Raw genomic sequence first — 20,577 nt, forward strand, 5'->3', positions numbered from 1 at the left:
ACCTAACGTTTTGCTTTCTGAGCTTTTTACGGAACTCAAAGGTATACCTTATTAAAATAGCATATGGTTTATTTACTTAATGTAGGGGCAAGCAGGTGTTAGAATGGAGGACATTTTTTGTAATTAAAATAAAACGCTTTTTCAAATAAGTTTCAACTTAAAATAGGAAAAACAAAAACATAAACGTAGACTGTCAATTTAAACGCTTGCCGTGAGAGGGCTCCACTGTACCTCTACAGTCTGTTATATGATGCCTTACCTCCGGAGCTGAATTACCGTACTTGTAACTGGCTAGCGAGTTTTGGGACAGATGAGAGACATGTTTCTATTGGGTGTGCTAGGGTTCGCTGATGTATTGGATGAGGTTGTGGTATTTTGCATGTCAGTTCGTAGAAATACAGCTGGGAGGTCTGAGATGCGTGAGCTTGAAGAAGGACTTGGGAAGTGAAAAAGGGTCGGATGTAGGGGTTTTAAAGGAAGCTATATACACTTATTTATATTTTTTTTTAGAAAGGAACGAAAGACCAAAGATAACTTATTAAAACCAAAATGCTTTGCCTTGTTACGAGGCCGGATTCGGTGGTTATGGAGGTGGAAGTTGATACGAAAGCAAATGGAGAAGACTGCTTGAATAAGGTATTGCTGGGACCCAAAGACTTGGCTTGTTTATTTCGTCTTCTTACACGCGTTACCAGTATATATGTGAGAAAATGTGCCTCGAGTGATTCTTTGAGGATAATGCTTTTTGCCTCGTTGTGTAAATATGCATGTGCCAGAGTAGAGAATGCTACATGTTGCAACTCTCAAAGACTGTTTCCATATCAAGTTATTGCGAACTAGATCAAGCCAATTCTTTGTTTCCGTCACGAGTGTTAAAAAATGCCATATGAAGTTGTTCTAAAGAACTTTAAAATGATTAAAACTCAAATGGGAAAATAAGTATTCTTTCAAAGTAGTGTTCTGTACATTATCAAAATTACATGATTGCGATTAACAATGTAGCGTAGGAGGGTAACTTGCCTCGTCTACTTTGTTTCGATTTAGTAGCCTACAATACGTGTATTTTACGTTTTATTCGTCTTTCTGATAGCTGTCTGCAGCATTTCAAGTGGAACTCTTTCGGTATTGTAGTTAAAATCCTATAAATATCTTGTTTTTTCTTTTGTATCTTTGTACTCTGACTCCTTTTGTTCCACAAATACTTTTTTGAGCTAAAATGAAAGGGTATTCGGGTTCATTTCACAGAAAAGATGTTTTGACAGTGAGCTTCTGCAGTGAATCCTCATGTTTTATTCATTCAGCAATTTAACAAGAAATCTTACCAGGTATAAATGGTAACTATCTGGTAGTATGGGTTTCGCCTAATGCATGTCGTACAGCAGTACATGGCTGTCTGTTAGCGGGTTGTGACTTTTAACGTTAAGATTTCACACTGTATCAACATTTAATGTCACAGCGTAGACCGTGAGAAATCATCTTCAAATATCCGAAATGTATGCAGCTGAACGTGGAGGTTTTCAACTTTGCTGACAGTTGCATAACACCCCATTCATTTTATATTAATGCTACCATGATGACCACAGTATACTGGTATTTGTTATTTCTTCTAGTGTTTTTTTTGTATTGGAGTATTTATCTGTTTCAATGTTGTAAATTCCAGTTATGCAGTTAAAGGTATTTTCCTTTGATAACAATTTATAGACGTGAATTTACTTTTCTGGCTAAATGGCTGCCGTTGCCACGGTTAGTTTTGAATTTGAAGTTAGCAATGTATAGAATAGAATAGAATAAACAACCCTGTCAGCTATATCTCTGGTTCTTAGTGTAATTTTCTTATCTTGTTTCCACTTTTTTTATTAGGTTTGCAGGAAATTGGGAATAATAGAGGTGGATTACTTTGGGCTCCAGTTCTCTGGCAGCAAAGGAGAGAGTTTATGGCTGAATTTGAGGAACCGGATCTCCCAGCAGGTGGATAGCCCAGCACCCTGCAGACTGAAGCTGCGAGTGAAGTTCTTTGTTGAGCCACATCTCATACAACAGGAGCAGACTAGGTGCGTCTCCATGCAAGTGATTTTCTGTTCTAGAGTGCTACTCCATTGCGATTTGGTGTGTGGAATACAAGTGCACTCACAGCTTGAAACTGTCGCTGAACTATACATCAAGTGTATTTAATGTATACCGTATTTATATTTTGTACTTTTCACAAAAATTGGTAAAAGAATCAAAACACACACCGTATAGAACAATCATTACAGTCGTACAAAACTTAGGGTCACAGTCAGTTTACTGCTGTGTTAACATTAATATCCGAACAACAAAACTTTTAAAAGTAGGTTTTGATATCAACATTTACCTTCAGGGGTGATCCAGACTGAATTACTGGTTCTGTTATAATACAGTATGTCCTGTAGTAACCCCGGCTGCTGAGTGTTATTGCTGGTCATTTCAACTCCACAGGAACTGGTGCCTCCCTCTTACATAAACTAAAGTAACTACCAGAGCCTGCAAGTTTGCTAAATTGTGTCCACTATAAGCAGATCACCATTAAAGGTTCTTTAATGTCCTGTCCACCCTTCATTGTAAATTGAAAAGGAATAGAAAAATGTCCTAAAATGTGTCAATCTATGCAGTTTAAAGTTGAACTGTAACTTGTTTGGCTTATTTTATAAAGTGTTATACTAGCTGAATTAATATTTCAAAGACTTCCATGGGTACAGTTTTATTAGTTTGTCAGTATCAAGTATTACATGGATAATAGGCAAGTCAGAGAAGTGTATCAATATTGTTCACTTCTGATGCAAGCCCAAACCTCTCCTTTTTTTTTTTTTTTTTAAAAAAACCCATATGCATCAAAGATATTGTAAGAAAAGTAACCTGTACAAAATGAGCCTATTAACACAATTCCTTTTGTGTAACCACTATCGGTAATGTTAGGAGAGCTAAGAAAAAAAAAGTAATTGTTCAAAGTAGATGTACATTAATTATTTAAAGTGGAAATGCTTATGTGATACACTCATTTGTATTCTACACACAGGAGTCTTCAGTTCAGAAGACTATAAGAAACGTCATGTTTACTAAAACTCTGTTCATAATCACGTATTCATGTGAACAGCAAAACTAAATGCCAAACATCGTAAAAAAGGAAATTGCAGTATTTGCATCTGGTTAACTATTTTCTGCTAGTCTGAGTCTCTGCTTACTGGATTTTTTTTTTCTCCTCTGTGTATTGTTCCCACTGCTGTTGTCTGCACAAATGACTGGAACCAGCTGGGGTCTGGAGGGTGATTTGACGACCCTTGTCTTGTGTTCACTTTTGTCCTACTTGTGGCTCATGGAGCAGGTGTAGAGTAAAATCTATAGCACACCCGCTCATTGCTAAAAGGCTTTCTTCAAAACAAGTGGCACGTGCTTGTCATTTTGACTCCTTTTTGTCACCAGATGCTATGGTCACCCAAGCCCTACTAGCTCTCCATTTCAGCCTTGGTTAGCAATCTGGTACTGTACTTCTGTTCAGGATTAGTTCCACTTGGACACTCATGGCACTTTTTGAGCATACTGCTAAAGGAAAAGAATTTGAAAGGAACAGTTGATTGTTACATCACAAAGACATTAGATTTAAAGAGAAATAGAAGTGTTTTCAAAACCACTTTCCCTTGACAGGTAAGTTTTTTTTATAGACTTCTAGTTATGTCTTTGTGATCTCATTCTTTATGTAGCTAACGATGTAACAATCTACTGTTCCTTTCAATTTAAACCTTAAGGCATCATGGTATCTAGTCTATTTATCCATTTTATTTTATTCTTCTATATTGTACATTATCTAATTTTATTGTTTTCTAAAACCACAAACTTTAGGGAACCCATGGTGTGTCTGTTCCTTGTAAAGTGCTGAACTATTGATTCATTACTTTTTTTATTTCTTATATTTGATAAGTGGTTCTGTATTCTTTTATATAATGTAACTGTCTCCTACATATTTGACTTTATTACATTTTATGCAAAATGTACCATGTACAAGTTTGCTATCCTTACATGATGGATTTAAGGCTGAATATTTTATTTATTTTCTTTATTTGCAATTTCACTTTTATCTTTACCAATATATTTTCACACTTTACATGTGCTTTTACAGGTTGCAATGTCCCTTAATGTATCTATGATCCCTTTGGTACTGTGGGCTAAAATGTCAGCTAAATTTGCGTCCCTTCTAATGATCGGTGCTTTCAGAAATATTTAATTTTTTTCTGAATTATGAAGTAGATAGATAGATACACACTAATTATAATATATATAAATTTATTTATTTTAATATGTGTGTATAATTTTAGCCCATGCTTTGTTTGTTAATTAAAAAAAATCCAAATGCATGTAAAACACATGTTCAAACATGTTTCTCCCTGAATGCCTACTGCCTTTTTAAAAAGGCAGAGACCAGGCATATTTCTAAACCAATATATTTGATATGTACTTGAGCCCTTATATGGTACATATGCTTTATACTTTAAACTACCACATGCTGTAAAACATAAGCCATATTTTTATTCTGTTCCTGTCCTTGACAGGTTTACTGTAGAACTTTGTAAATATAGCACTGAGTTGCTGTGTCTAACATGCATGATTTTTATGAGAGATGACACATTCTAGGCTTGTAATCTCCAAGGGTGTGGGATTCTGTTTATTCCAGCATTGTCTCGGTGTGTAATTGCAGACAGACCGTGTGAATGTTTGACTTGTTTTGCTTTGTCAGCCACATGGCATTAGGGATTACCGGTGCCTTCATGTAAAAACATGAAAGATTATATAACTTTATTCAGAGACATGTTTTATGTCCTACTGTGTGTTTTAATTATTATAAATCTCTTTTTATAATACAATTCTGTATGTTAGTGGTAAGAATATATATGAATGTGTGTGTATATAATATATATATATATATATATATATATATATATTGTGAGATGGAGGGTTGTGAGAGACAGCAGGGAGGGGGTTAAAACCTCCCTGCGAAAGAAATGCACATTTTGTTTAATTGTTTTATTGTTTTGTTAATTTGTTTATTGATTAATTATCACCCGCACCTGGGTACAATTGTAAATTAAAACCAGGTGCAGGGTATTTAAGACGTGCAGCTTGTCTGCACAGGGCTGCTGAGTAGAAGGAAGCAGAAGAGAGGTGCTCTGCTTCCGAGCAGTCAGAAGAAGTAAGTGCTGTGTTGCGTTTGTGTTCGGTGTCAGGTAAACGGCTTAGCCGTCCTGCAAGGTAGTAAGGGAAAAAAAAAACTTGTTTAGTAAGCGCTCCAGTGGGAGTTAGGTGTTTGTTTGTGTTTTGTTTATTTTGTGTGTTTATTAAAATAATAGCGCGTCAGCGCTTAAAAACTCCATTTCTCGTGTGTTGGGTCGTACTTTTAAAGGGGCAACGAACCCGAGTGGGTGAGTCGTTTTACATATGGTGGCAGAAAGTGTGGGCGCCCCTACGACCCAGAGAAGATGGATTTGTTACAAATGATCGAGCAGATCACCAAGAATGCCGTTGCTCAGGGAGAGCAACTTGAGAGATGGGGGAGAGAGATGGGGTTGGCACCGCAGAAGAGAAGGGAGCCAACCGAATTGGAGCTGTTACTCCAAAAGTGGGAGCAGGCTAGCGCAGCTCCGCAGTCTCCCGAGCCAGAAAGGGAGGAGCCGCCGCTGCCAGAGCCCAGAGGGGAGGAGCCGCCGCTGCCAGAGCCCAGAGGGGAGGAGCCGCCGCTGCCAGAGCCCAGAGGGGAGGAGCCGCCGCTGCCAGAGCCCAGAGGGGAGGAGCCGCCGCTGCCAGAGCCCAGAGGGGAGGAGCCGCTGCTTCTGGAGCCCGGGGAGGAAGGGGAACGCATATCTCCACCACAGCCCCGACCACCACCCCTACGGTCCAGTCCGGCGCTGCTGCGTCCAGTCCCTCACTCCTTGCTCCAGGACACCCGGCCGGTCTTCCCGGACCTTCCTGCGCTGGACCTAGAGCCCAGGAGTCTGCAGCACTGGCCACAGCTTTGCCCCTGGTTCCCTGCTCCGCTCTTCCCGAGCACCCAGACGTCGCTGGGCTGCTGCCAGACGTCGCTTTCGCTCCCCCTGTTCGCTGCTTCGCTTCCCCTGGGTGATCGGACATCACTGCGCCGGTTCCCAGGGGAGGATCTCTGTCCACTGATGCATCCTCCAGTGCCACGGTCTACGCTCCGGTCGCCCCTGTCGAACCGTTGGGTCCCCTTGTCGCCGGTGCGCGGTCCTTACCTGGCTGAGCCGGGATGTGGACAGATCCACCCTCAAGCCTGCCCGAGGAAGAGGGCAAGAAAGGACATTTATGGACTTGAGGGTGGGTGGTTGTGTTTTAGGGGAGGAGGTGGCCGTCTCGTGGCCTGTGTCTTGTAAAGACAAGGGGGGGGATATGTGAGATAGAGGGTTGTGAGAGACAGCAGGGAGGGGGTTAAAACCTCCCTGCGAAAGAAATGCACATTTTGTTTAATTGTTTTATTGTTTTGTTAATTTGTTTATTGATTAATTATCACCCGCACCTGGGTACAATTGTAAATTAAAACCAGGTGCAGGGTATTTAAGACGTGCAGCTTGTCTGCACAGGGCTGCTGAGTAGAAGGAAGCAGAAGAGAGGTGCTCTGCTTCCGAGCAGTCAGAAGAAGTAAGTGCTGTGTTGCGTTTGTGTTCGGTGTCAGGTAAACGGCTTAGCCGTCCTGCAAGGTAGTAAGGGAAAAAAAAAACTTGTTTAGTAAGCGCTCCAGTGGGAGTTAGGTGTTTGTTTGTGTTTTGTTTATTTTGTGTGTTTATTAAAATAATAGCGCGTCAGCGCTTAAAAACTCCATTTCTCGTGTGTTGGGTCGTACTTTTAAAGGGGCAACGAACCCGAGTGGGTGAGTCGTTTTACTATATATATATATATATATATATATATATATATATATATATATAATATAAAAAAAAAAGTGTGTGTTTACCAATTTTGTTATGGTATTTATGGACTACTTTTGTAAGTATAATAATGTGAGACATTACATGGACCAAACCGTTATGCCGTGCTTTAGCTTATGTGGATACACAACCTGAACTGTATCGCAATACATATCAAGTAAGGAAGTGTCATGATTCACTGATGCACAGAATGGTTTCTCTGCAAGTTCAACCTGGTCTGAATGCTGAAACCTTTCAGCTGGATAAAGGTCAGCTGCAGCCAGCTTGTCTTGGTTGTCAGTTTAATTTACGTAAGTAAACAGTTGCTCTCCCAATAAGTGTATACAGTGACTTTTTGAAAAGGGCATATGTAGGCGTATTAAAGTAACTGCAGTAATTGGGTATTAATAAACCTGATATTTTTCGGTTGATTTATCAAAGGAATTATTAAAAGAGTGTTGTGTCATTTAGATGCTCTGCACCGCTGACTTCCCTTTCCCCCTCCCCTCTCCTCTCCACCAGCATGCCGTTGGTATGCATGAATGACTGTGAAAGCTATAATGACTGGAACCTTTTTATATCTGTTTAACATTCTGCTCAGGTTGAGTTATTCTGTGAGGGGACAGTACATGAACGCTGAATTTGGCTGTTCACACGTGTGTGTATTGGAGAGGGTGTTTATAGTATCGACCAATTTAAGCATAGAGGGAGGCTGTGGTAGTTTTAATGCAGTGTTTTGGAATGCAAGTGCAAAATGGCGACCTGGTAAAATGAATATTCTAGTCACTCACTAGATTTACAGTGCAGCCTTTCATAGGCCAAATCCTATGTGCAATCAGCACTGATGCAGTCCCTCTGGGACCTTGACAGGAGGGAAGAGTACCTACAGTTTGTATTATCACTTCTCTTGAAGGCAATGCAATACAACAACAATGTAATAATGCTGTATTAAGGGACATGGAACCATTTGTTGAATGGTAGCACAGCAGAATTGACACACCAGTGATATTCCTATAGAATGAATCAATACCATGGCTCCATAGCAACCAACTTGGTACCTGATTAGAGCCAATATAATTAAATATAGTTTGTTGTAAGTCAACTGTGTGACTATTGGTGTTAATTAATATTTTGTTACAAATGTGGTTTTATTATTTATTGTTAAGGAGGAACTACCTTAGTTTGTAAGCCTGCCACCTTTTTTTTTTTTTTAAGTGTGTAAACTAAATGGTGTAATAAATTTAATATATAAAAAAATACCTTTTTAATTTGGTGTTAAACATTATTTCAAATTTACTATAGTACTAGATCTAAGCTGTTTTAATAGTGACGCGAAATGCAGGATGCAATTTAAGTAATACAAAAAATATCTAGGAAAACCGATACAGCTACTTTTTAATGTTATAGTCTATGGATTTTATAAACATCTATTAGCAGTAAATGGAGGTATTTACACGTTTTAAAGGTGGCAGCCTCATTTGCTATCTTTTGAATGTTTTGCTAGGGTTTCTTCAAGGCAATACACTAGCATTATAATGGTTTCGTGATCAGGTTTTCCAAATTGACACGCTTTTGGTTGCTAAATTCTAAAACCGTTTCTTACTGGCTTTTTCTCCTCAGCAAGAATTTGTTTTCAGAGTCACAGCGTGGTAATGATTCTATTTTTAGTTAACGACAGACAGTAGTCTTTTGTACAGAAGCTGTGACTTACAATTAAAGTGCTTTTTCTGTGAAACTGCCTTCTGGAAAATGAGACTGGAAGTACTAGGACTTTAACTGAACATTAAATTAGCATGTCATTTTTAGGAGCTGTAGTGTTTCAAAACCATGTTTTTGCAATGAGATGGAACATTGATTTAATAAGCAGTACTGTTGGCGTAGCTGGCGAACTTAATCCCTATATTAATTACACTTTATAAATCAGTCGAGAAGATCAACAAATGACTACAAATACCATGGCTAAACAAACAAAAAAAAATACAAGACACACTTGAACAGTTTTTGGTAAACATTGCTGTTCATGAGTAATAATGAAGTGTCAGCTGTTTCTGTTCCTCTTTTTTCTGGAAAGTGTGGCTAGCTCTTTGTGTTAAAGGTGTCTGTTCTGGTAGGGCAAGAGACTGCAGAGTGTCACTTAAGTTCAGTGACTGCCAGTAACCTCTTGCTAATAGCTTAGAGTTCTCTGACAATCTCATGCACATTGTTGGTGCAGAGCCTAGTAATGTATGAAACGTGATTCCTGATTGGTCAGCAAATTCAGTCTCCAGGCAGAAACTTCTGGTTTCACTTATAAGGGACTTTCTGTTGAAAGAGGCCTGGGTAGGAGGAATTGTTAACAACTTCAAAGTTGAAACTTAAATGTGGCTATGAAAGGTTTTACTCATTTAGTCTGACACACTCCCACATACACACACAAATATTTAATTGAAGTGGCAACCTCTGAGTTTTATAAGGGTTTAGAAGTAAACTGTATTGGAAGTTCTCTTGCAAAACTACACAAGAGACACTCCAGTTGCTTGATACTTTATTACAAGCAACTTTGTTGTTCGTGTAAAGTGTATTCTTCTGTTGGCCTTTACTGTACTTTTATTTAATATTTCGAAAATTCTTCCTGTAATTTTGGGTTGCGTTTTAATACGGCATGTTTGTGCGCTTATGTAAGTAGGAGATGTTTGTCATTGTAAAATGGCGACTTTGTGAGTTTTATTCAGAAGTTTTGGAATTGCACTTCATATCGGAAACCTCCTTTGTTGCAGAATTCTTTTAAAGTTTCAGATACATGAGTGACAACTAGAGAGACTCGCTGTCTGGAGTCTTCTGTGTTATCAAAAAAATTCAAGGATGAGTGTGATGTTGTCAATAAATGAATAAGGATTATGACCTTAAGCTTAAAGTGTTGATTTTATTTACGTGTTTTTTTTTTTTTTTCTTCCTGTCTGACTGCAGAATATTCACTCCCAAAAAAAATGCAGTTTTGCTTGCCATACCGTGAAATTATGAGCTTGGGGTGGCGGTGAGAAAGCCTATGCGAGTATTATTGTGGGTAGTAAAGAGGGTATCAGACACAGCTCTGTTTTAAAACAAACATTTCTTTATTTGTTTATTGGGGGAGAAAAATGTAAAATATGCCACCTTGTTTTGAGTGGTCTGTTTTCAAGAAGTATTTTTAGTAATTTAAAAAAATAAATAAATAATTCATTAGTAATGTGATTTTACCAAAAAAGAGACAATATGCCCGTGGTTGAATTGGGTACTATAGCACATGCGAGCGTGTAACTGACACGCGAGATAAACTAGCTGATCGTGGGAATTGTACATTTTAAAATACTGTATTAATAATTCAGAACTTTTGATGGAACGAAATATATATATATATATATATATATATATATAATATATATATACAGACGTGCTCAAATTTGTTGGTACCCTTACAGCTCATTGAAATAATGCTTCATTCCTCCTGAAAAGTGATGAAATTAAAAGCTATTTTATCATGTATACTTGCATGCCTTTGGTATGTCATAGAATAAAGCAAAGAAGCTGTGAAAAGAGATGAATTATTGCTTATTCTACAAAGATATTCTAAAATGGCCTGGACACATTTGTTGGTACCCCTTAGAAAAGATAATAAATAATTGGATTATAGTGATATTTCAAACTAATTAGTTTCTTTAATTAGTATCACACATGTCTCCAATCTTGTAATCAGTCATTCAGCCTATTTAAATGGAGAAAAGTAGTCACTGTGCTGTTTGGTACCATTGTGTGCACCACACTGAACATGGACCAGAGAAAGCAAAGGAGAGAGTTGTCTGAGGAGATCAGAAAGAAAATAATAGACAAGCATGGTAAAGGTAAAGGCTACAAGACCATCTCCAAGCAGCTTGATGTTCCTGTGACAACAGTTGCAAATATTATTAAGAAGTTTAAGGTCCATGGAACTGTAGCCAACCTCCCTGGGCGCGGCCGCAAGAGGAAAATCGACCCCAGAGTGAACAGAAGGATAGTGCGAATGGTAGAAAAAGAACCAAGGATAACTGCCAAAGAGATACAAGCTGAACTCCAAGGTGAAGGTACGTCAGTTTCTGATCGCACCATCCGTCGCTTTTTGAGCGAAAGTGGGCTCCATGGAAGAAGACCCAGGAGGACTCCACTTTTGAAAGAAAAACATAAAAAAGCCAGACTGGAATTTGCTAAAATGCATATTGACAAGCCACAATCCTTCTGGGAGAATGTCCTTTGGACAGATGAGTCAAAACTGGAGCTTTTTGGCAAGTCACATCAGCTCTATGTTCACAGACGAAAAAATGAAGCTTTCAAAGAAAAGAACACCATACCTACAGTGAAACATGGAGGAGGCTCGGTTATGTTTTGGGGCTGCTTTGCTGCGCCTGGCACAGGGTGCCTTGAATCTGTGCAGGGCACAATGAAATCTCAAGACTGTCAAGGCATTCTGGAGCGAAACGTACTGCCCAGTGTCAGAAAGCTCTGTCTGTCGCAGGTCATGGGTCCTCCAACAGGATAATGACCCAAAACACACAGCTAAAAGCACCCAAGAATGGATAAGAACAAAACATTGGACTATTCTGAAGTGGCCTTCAATGAGTCCTGATCTGAATCCTATCGAACATCTATGGAAAGAGCTGAAACTTGCAGTCTGGAGAAAGCACCCATCAAACCTGAGACAGCTGGAGCAGTTTGCTCAGGAAGAGTGGGCCAAACTACCTGTTAACAGGTGCAGAAGTCTCATTGAGAGCTACAGAAAACGTTTGATTGCAGTGATTGCCTCTAAAGGTTGTGCAACAAAATATTAGGTTAGCGGTCCCATCATTTTTGTCCATGCCATTTTCATTTGTTTTATTATTTACAATATTATGTTGAATAAAAAATCAAAAGCAGAGTCTGATTTCTATTAAATATGGAATAAACAATGGTGGATGGCAATTACTTTTGTCAGTTTCAAGTTATTTCAGAGAAAATTGTGCATTCTTCGTTTTTTGTGGAGGGGTACCAACAATATATATATATTATATTATATTTTTATATATATATATATATATATATATATATATATATAATTCAAGGATGAGTGTGATGTTGTCAATAAACGAATAAGGATTATGGCCTTAAGCTTAAAGTGTTGATTTTATTTATATGTTTTTTTTTTGTTTTTTTTTTTCCTGTCTGACTGCAGAATATTCACTCCCAAAATATTCGAAATGTATTTGCTTACGATTGTAAGTCGCCCTGGATAAGGGCGTCTGCTAAGAAATAAATAATAATAATAATAATTCTATATGTAATATATATATATATATTACATATATATATATATATATATATATTACATATATATACAAAGTTATAACACATTCAACCAAATACACACCATCCCAATAATACATTATATATGGCGCCAAGTCTCATTTAATGCAGCGTTTTGTAAAGAAAGCTGGGAGCTTACCTATTTAACAGTTTTGTGATGAGCAAGCGCGGCTCGTCTCATTTCTTTCTTTTTTACAATAATCTCATTTCACCCTCTGACTTTGAGCAGGCATTTTAATAATAAAAATGGAAATGTTAACAAAATAGCAAGAAGCTTGTATTAACACCTATACTGTATTACAGAGTTTGTGTGTTCGTGAGCACACGGCATGCAGGGTAAAAAATGACATCATGCTTTATCTTGTTTATATAAATAAACCCCAAACAGCTTCCCTTAATTGTATGAAAAGGAAGTAAAGACCAGGGAGCTTTTTAGATTTTTGAAAGAAGCCCTTGTAGGTGTGCAGGTTAGCTTTTAAACAAAATTTGGTTTGAATGGATCTAGGCCAGACTGGCATTGTGCTTGACCCCATGACTCTCTTCTATAGGGTTGCAGAAATGTACTTGTGACCCACTTCAAATCGGCAAAGTGCATAGGCTTAATGTGCTGAAACACGCAGACAACATTCTCAAAGTCTGATCTGAAAAGTAAATCGTGTAGTTCAATGCAGGTCTCTATGCCTTGAGGTCATTCAAAATTTGGCGAAGGTCCTTTTAATTGTCCTTAATATTGTCAATGGCTTGGCTCCGGTTTGAAATAGACATACAATAAAACATATTGGCCCACTTCAGGTTACTGCTCTGACAAAAGACTGTAGATAAGCAGGTTGTTCATTGTCTGAAGTCAATGCTTCTCATCCATTAAAGACTGTTGGATACAGTATTTCCTGTATAGTTCAGGTTTATTTTGCTTTGAAATGGACTGGCTAATGAAATGTCAAAAAGGAGACTTGCACTAAGAACAAGATCGTACAATGTTTGTTACATTTTGGCAGCCCCCTGTGAATTCACAATTTATTGTGTGAAGGTTCTTTGTCAGTTCAGCTGTCAACAGTGCAGGGGTTTTAGGAGGTATTTCCCTTTCCTAGTTTACACACAGCAAGGTGGTTTTAAATTGAGCACACCTCGTCTAACATTATCACTACCTGTTTCTTCCTCTCTACAACATATTTTTGCCAATGTATTTTTAAGCATAATCCGGGGTCTCAATAACTGCTCCAAATGCAAGCTCACTAAATACTACTACATAATTTAATACTACTGCATTATATTCCTTAAGCTTCAATTTTTTAAATGTGTTGCAAAACAGGATTTTATTAACATGAAAGCATGCAGAAATATGACCCCTCCAAAGAAGGTATGAATTTTGTGAAGCAACCTCCCACACATACAGTAAACGAGTTATAATGTAAGGGTTTCGACACTTTAATCTGTTTTTCACCCATGCCAAACTTTCTTTCTTTCTTTCTTTCCTAAGATTTGCTTTTGAACTGCATGGATATTACATCTTTGATTTGTTTATAAAAAAGACGGGTTTTGTGGTAAACAAGCTCTTCAATAGCCACGGTTTTAATTTCTTTAGGTACAAACTACCTCCACCTACACACTGAATCGCAGCAACATGTTTGACTTGCTCTGGCATGCGACTAGATTTAGGCGGGGAGTCTTTGTTTGGGAGTTCCTGCTCCCACAGACTCCTTTTTTTTATGGATGTTTGAAAATGTTATTACAAAATATTTGCCATTTAGTTTGTCGTTTTGGTGAGGGGGCTTTTTATAGCGTAATCCTTTAGTTATTTGAATCATACAAATAAAGGTGTGGGGGATGCTAAGCTTTTCAGACTCCTGAGGGTTTTAAATAATTTCAGGAATACAGGTAATGCACTTTCTGTACAACAATGAAGTACTGGATGTACCATTTTTATCTCCAAACAGTCATTTGGCAGGGTGCCAAGGTCATGAATTGCTAGTAATACAGGAGCGTTTCCAGATTCCTCATAATCTGCATTTCAAAGGGATCAGCAGATTTTTTTTTAGCATTTTTTTTTTTTTTTTCTCTCTACAGTTAAAATAGTGGGGCCCTGGTTTTAAGGTTATTGTGGGTCACTGTCATCCCCCAAATAATATAAATGCATTCATTAAACCCTCAATGATGTCTCCTTTTCTACAGAAATCTATTCTTCATGCATGTAAAAGAGGACCTGCACAGTGGTCGTCTGCAGAGTTTGCCTGAACAGGCAGAAGAGCTGTGTGCGCAAGTGGCTCAGGCAGAATTTGGAGACTACAACCAGAACACTGCCAAGTACATCTATAAAGAAATTTGTGGGAAGGACCCTAGTCCAAGGGTACAAAACAGGTATGTGATTATCCTAAGGAGTTCTTAAGGCACAACACTTGACTGGACTGATATTATGTATGTATTCATCTTGCAGGTTATGACCATCAATAAAAGTAAACATAAGATATAACCCAACTTAATTCAGGCAGACCTATGATGTTTCTTTTATTATTGGAATAAAGTGAGATCCCCACCATTTCACACAAACTGACAATTCTGTTTTGCAGCCAAGCCAATTAATGTACATGTACATAAGAAACCCTTGTTTCCTCCAAATGATTTTTTTTTTTTTTATATATATATGCAGTATAACCGCTTCTTCTGGATGCATAGGCTGATCAAAAAGCAAATAAATCATGTTCGCCCCATCCGTTTTTATATACAGTGCCATTTCTAAGGCTTTAACATTTAACTTCCTTTGATGTAAAATGAGGTTGAATGAATAGGATTGCACTAGAGTTAATAAAAGCAGGCAAGCAAAACGGGAACATCATTTTTAAACACGTTTGTCTGAAAGATTAGTCCCCTACTTTGTCACACAAACTGGGATCATAATGAACGGGCCAGCACTATTTTCTTTAAGCTGAAGCGCTGTGTAAGACATATTATAATGGAGCTTTAGATGGTCTCCAGATTTAAATGGGGAAACTGTTTTAATGGGAAGCAAGTCATTTTATGTGGAAGGGTTTTGCTGAGTTGTTGCTGCCCTCTGTGGATCTGGAGGATGGTATAGTTGATTCTTGCACAACACGCTCTCAAACGGCTTTTCTGGAATTGGTATTTTAACATGCCAGCCTGCCAGTTGGCTATGTAGACTGCTTGAGAAGACTGGCTGCAACAAAGCATCTGAAAAGCCATTAGCAAGAGGTGTGATGGAACTGAAAGAGAGTTGTACTCAACTTATGATTTTTCTCTTTTTTTTTTTTTTTATTCTCTGTTTTGACAGTATCATTGCAAAGCACAAAGCGCTGGAAGGAATGAGTCAGTCATCGATGGAGTACCAGGTCCTGCAGAGTGTATCCACTCTGGAGAACTATGGTGTGGAGTGGCACTGGGCGAGGGACGGGGAAGGGCAGAAGCAGGTGATTGGAGTGGGACCAGACGGAATATCGGTCTGCAAGGAGGATTTCAGTCTTATTAACAGGTAAAGGAACTTTGGAAAGCTGGAGTTGTGCATATATTTTAACAGTAGCTTGAGTGAGGGTACAACAGTTAACTATGCATTTGGTCTCTGTATGTTTTCACATAAGTGGAATTTGCCATTTTCTAGATGTGTAGTCTAGTGTATTGCTAGGAGACTTGAGGTAAGTTAATGACTGCTGGTGTAAAACATTGTTATGTTTATTGATGAAGCTGCACAGTATATAAAATGGGTACATCTATTTTGGACTGCAGACCAGAGTATAAAAAAACAAATGTACTACATACCTCAAGATGTTAATGCTCATTTATAAGACTAAAATTCTAATTTACCTTTTATCCCTCATCCCTGCTTTAGGATCACTTACCCAGTAATTCAAATAGCTACTCAATCAGGAAAGAACGTCTACCTGACAGTAACCAAGGAAACTATCAACAGTGAAGAACTTGTCTTCAAGCTCATCAGCACCCGAGCGGCTAGTGGACTTTACAGAGCAATAACTGAAACCCACGCTTTCTACAGGTAAAGAACTAATAAGTGGTTTATGATGATAAACTGCACATTTTCTAGTTATTATTTCCATCTAGAGATCCAGGTTATTTAGCTCGATTCTAGAGCTTGTACCTTGACCCAAAGTCTCAAATTACCCTAATGTCAGTAATAACTGGTGCACATATACCTTTGGGCTTTATGTTTAATTATACAATATGTCTGAATTGTTTATTTCTGAATAATGACACTTTGAAATAGGTTGTGTGGTTAACAGTGTGCAGGTGATCAATAATCAGACAGACAACGATAATCCAGGTGCAATGGTGGTTTATTTTTAAATACAATTGCCTGATGACAAACAGCAGTAAATAATCAACCATGATCATGATAAGCAGTACAGCGGCTTGCATTGCTTTATTTGTAATCCACGGATTGGACCTGAAATAATAATAAACAATCCAGTTCTTTTTACACAGACACGTAACACAAACACAGTCACCAGTCCACAGTGCGTGCTCTATTGCTCATAGTGCAAATACAGTTTATCGTGAAAACAAGTGCAGTGTTGTCCAGGTAAGTGCTGGCCTTTTGGCGACCAGCTCCGGATCGTGTTCAGCCGTCTAATAACAACAAACAGTATATTTTAGACATGACAATAAACAACAACTGTTGCCACTATCTATTTAAAAACTTGATATAGGCAAATTTTATATTTTTCAATAGATCTAGTAAACCGATTGAATCTTTTGTGGGGACATCCATAAGGTCATGTTACTTACTAGTTCTGTAGTTCCAGATTTAAATGATGCTTGCAATTACAGCAGCTCATGTCTTCATGGTTTCTCTCTCATTCGATTCCAGGTGCGACACAGTAACGAACGCTGTCATGATGCAATACAGCCGGGATTTTAAGGGACACCTGGCGTCTTTATTCCTTAACGAGAACATTAACCTGGGCAAGAAATACGTCTTTGACATCAAGCGCACGTCCAAGGAGGTGTACGACCATGCGCGGCGGGCCTTGTACAATGCTGGCATTGTAGACTTTGGATCTCGGAGAGACAGCAGCTCCCAGAACTCTCCGCTCAAGTCCTCAGAGAGCAATCTGAACTGTGCAAGCTGTGAGGGGCTGAGCTGTCAGCAGAGCAAAGCCTTGCAGGACAAGCTGCAGAAGCTGAAGGAGGCCATGCTCTGCATGGTGTGTTGTGAGGAGGAGATCAACTCTGCCTTCTGTCCCTGTGGACACATGGTCTGCTGCAAATCCTGTGCTGCCCAGTTACAGGTAATTTCTGTCACCTTATTGCCAGCTAAAGTGTGTGTGTGTTGTGTGTGTTTTTTTTTTATTATTATTATTTAGTTTTTTATTTATTTATTTTTTTCACCTCTTACTGATTTGATGCCCTGTGAACCAGAGGCTTTCATCTTTGTGGAACCGCTATAGCTCTCTAAATGACTTTCTGCAGCCCCACACAAATTTTACTGTTACTTTTAACCTGGTTGTTCTCAGGAGCCTAGTTCTTCATGTGGGGTCTAGGTGACATAAGGTTGTCCATAAAGAGAAAGTTTGAGTTGGGAATGGTGTCCTGCCTGACTAGTGTAACTCGCTTACCAAAGTTGTCAATAAATGCATTTATTAAATGAAGCAGAAATTGTTGAAGGTGTCAGTGATATAATGATGCCACTGTAAAAGTACATAGTTTATTTTGGATTATGTGAGTTCTGCAAGGAGGGTCCTGTTACAATGGAGTAACTCTCATCATCTAAAAATGGAGTTGTGGTAAACCTGGTTGCAAACCATTTAGAAATGAAAGGAGACTGCAAACATGAGGTTACGCATGCCCCCAGACTTATCCAGTATCTGGAGGCTACAGGCAAAGAATTACATATTCAGTTGGAGGGAAGATCTTTTGCATGTTATGTGCACTAGTTTGCACATTGCATAACTTGGAATGGCATTTTATTAAGAACATAATTGTTTGAGGTGCTGCATTGTGAATGTGTAATACAAGTGTGGGGTTAAAATATATCTATTTACAAATGTGTTTGTTTTAAGCCAGACCATAATTAAGGCAGAAGGGCAATTACTGTCATTTTGTGACAGTTGTGTAGTCTCTCCAATTACAGAAATAAAGCCCACTTCTTCCTGCATACTGCCTGGATCACATGGCTTGAAGAAACAAAGAATGCTCTTGCTACAAGCAATAATAATAAAGAGTTTTAATTTAAATATTAACACATTCAATATGCAGTGGACCCGCTTAGCTTTTAGTTAATTTAATATTTGATTTAATTTTTGTTTTGTTCTAATTTGTTTTGAGGGAATGAATCTGCTTTCAGTTAAGGACTTATGGATTAGCAAGAGATGTTCTGATGTGTGTAATCTTATGTGAAAGAAAAAGATCTGTTAAAATACCGATCCCTTTGAGAAGTGGCTTCCCGCTAGTTCTGTTATTCAAAAGTTTTTTTTTTTTTTTTTTTTGTTTTTTTTTTAACGGATTAAGAGCAGCAGTAGATTTCGGCTGTCTTGCAGTAGTATTGTTAAAACTGGCCTCCACGTGCTAGCTTACACTATATGTTTTTTTGTGTTTTTACAGTCCTGTCCTGTTTGTCGATCGGACGTGGAACATGTGCAGCACGTCTATTTGCCTACCTGCACCAGCCTTCTAAACCTGACTATGATCTGACTGGTCAGTTGAGTCGGTAACACTTCAGCATGAAGCGATACGGCCTCTTCAATCCAACTGCACTACAAATACTATACAAAAACAATTGAAATATTATGTTGTAGACATAAGACAAAGCAATTATTCCTGTGTTTTCTTCAGGCAAAATCAAGATGTTCATAGTGAGCATAGCGCCACCTACCTGTCACCTTAGGCAGGAAGTTTGTGAACATTAATAGCTGTTACAAGGACTTTGAAAAAACCAATGAGTTGTGTGTTTTTTTTTTGTTTTGTTTTGTTTTTTATAATATAATTATTCTTCATTCAGAAATGTCAGTTGATCTGATCAGAGTAGTGATGTATTTTCTCTTGAATTCTTTATTTTCTAATCATGCATTTTATTATACATTTTTTGGCTTTTGGAACATTGCCTAAAACTAATTGTATGAGAGGAGGAAATTATGTGTTTTTATTCTGTATTCGAAACTCCATACATAAGCATGTATTTTATTTAGTATTTAAATGTTTTAAAAACTCTCTTTTTAAATTCTTTCTTGTTTTACATGCAGAAAACTCCACAGCATATATGACCACATTTTACATTATTTTAGTATGGCGTTTGACTGTTTAATTCTGTATGTTAGTTCATAGACCAATGTTCATGCCAAAGTGGGAAAGACCAAGGACAAACCTGGCACAAAATTGTTTAAATTTAGGATTTCTATAAATTGAGATTTTCTGTCCAAATGTTTTAAAACAGATTTTTTTTTTTTTTTAAATCTAAGGATTTCAGGGTTTATTAAATTTTCCCCAGCACTACATCATTCACTCTATAGACTTTGAAAATAAATAAAACTACTTCTAGTGCCCTTTGAATTGAAACCCAAGTTTTTAGTGAAATATTCCATGATTTTAAATGTGACTTAAGTTGAACACATGTGAAAAGAGGTCAAGCAACCTCTGTATTCTTTAACAGGAGGTAGCGATTTTCATTGAGAAGTCGTCCTTAGCCATTCTAGTTCACCGCATCAATATTCATATTGGAGTTTATCCAATCGTAGCAGATCCTAATTTCGTCACAACTTATACACTTTTTATTAGTGCCCGATGGTCTAGGTAGGGCAATATTTTTGTAATGAAATCTGCCTGTCCTTGGTTTTCTCTTTCTTTGGTATGTGGTCACTAGTGGTTTCTTTGATTGAATAGAGAGTGCTAGTAGACCTGCGAGTGCAATACTAGCTGCTCAAAGGCTAGAGGGTAAGGGAGGTGGGGAGGGTGGGAAAACAAATCTACACTGTCACTTTACCAAGGACATTTCCTTTAGTGTATTGTTCATAGGGCTTGCCTTAATGTCGCAACAATGTCGTGTTTTTTTTTTTTGTATGCATTCTGTTTCTTCGCACAGACATTCTTGTTGACAAACATTAAAGAAGAGAAATGCTTAACTTATGATGGCATATTTTTCAGCACACAGCCTTGCTTCCAGAGGTGTTTATTTTTTCACTTTGTACAAATGAGTTTTGTTCAGTTTTTCCGAGCAAAAGCACCAACTGTCTGTAAAATAGAAATAACTCCTGTCTTTTATATTTCTTAAGAGGAAACAAAGTATTAATAAAGATTTTTAAAAAAAATATTCACCTGTGGATGTTCTTGAATTTATTTATTTTTGGTCTAATGAGTATTTGAAAGT

The 20,577-nt window shown here is 37.9% G+C and overlaps 1 protein-coding gene across 1 annotated transcript; it reads left to right on the forward strand.

The window, feature by feature from the left end:
• The first annotated feature begins 302 nt into the window (after nucleotides 1-302).
• LOC117435501 (E3 ubiquitin-protein ligase MYLIP-like) lies at nucleotides 303-20,520 on the forward strand. Its single transcript, XM_034058703.2, has 7 exons — nucleotides 303-636; nucleotides 1,861-2,051; nucleotides 14,424-14,609; nucleotides 15,538-15,735; nucleotides 16,090-16,254; nucleotides 17,086-17,506; nucleotides 18,819-20,520. The coding sequence occupies exons 1-7, from the start codon at nucleotides 550-552 to the stop codon at nucleotides 18,906-18,908; spliced, it is 1,338 nt and encodes a 445-aa protein (XP_033914594.1). The 5' UTR covers nucleotides 303-549; the 3' UTR covers nucleotides 18,909-20,520.
• Nucleotides 20,521-20,577: the final 57 nt, after the last annotated feature.

This window comes from Acipenser ruthenus, chromosome 3 (genome assembly GCF_902713425.1).
Source record: "Acipenser ruthenus chromosome 3, fAciRut3.2 maternal haplotype, whole genome shotgun sequence".
Lineage (NCBI taxonomy): Eukaryota > Metazoa > Chordata > Actinopteri > Acipenseriformes > Acipenseridae > Acipenser > Acipenser ruthenus.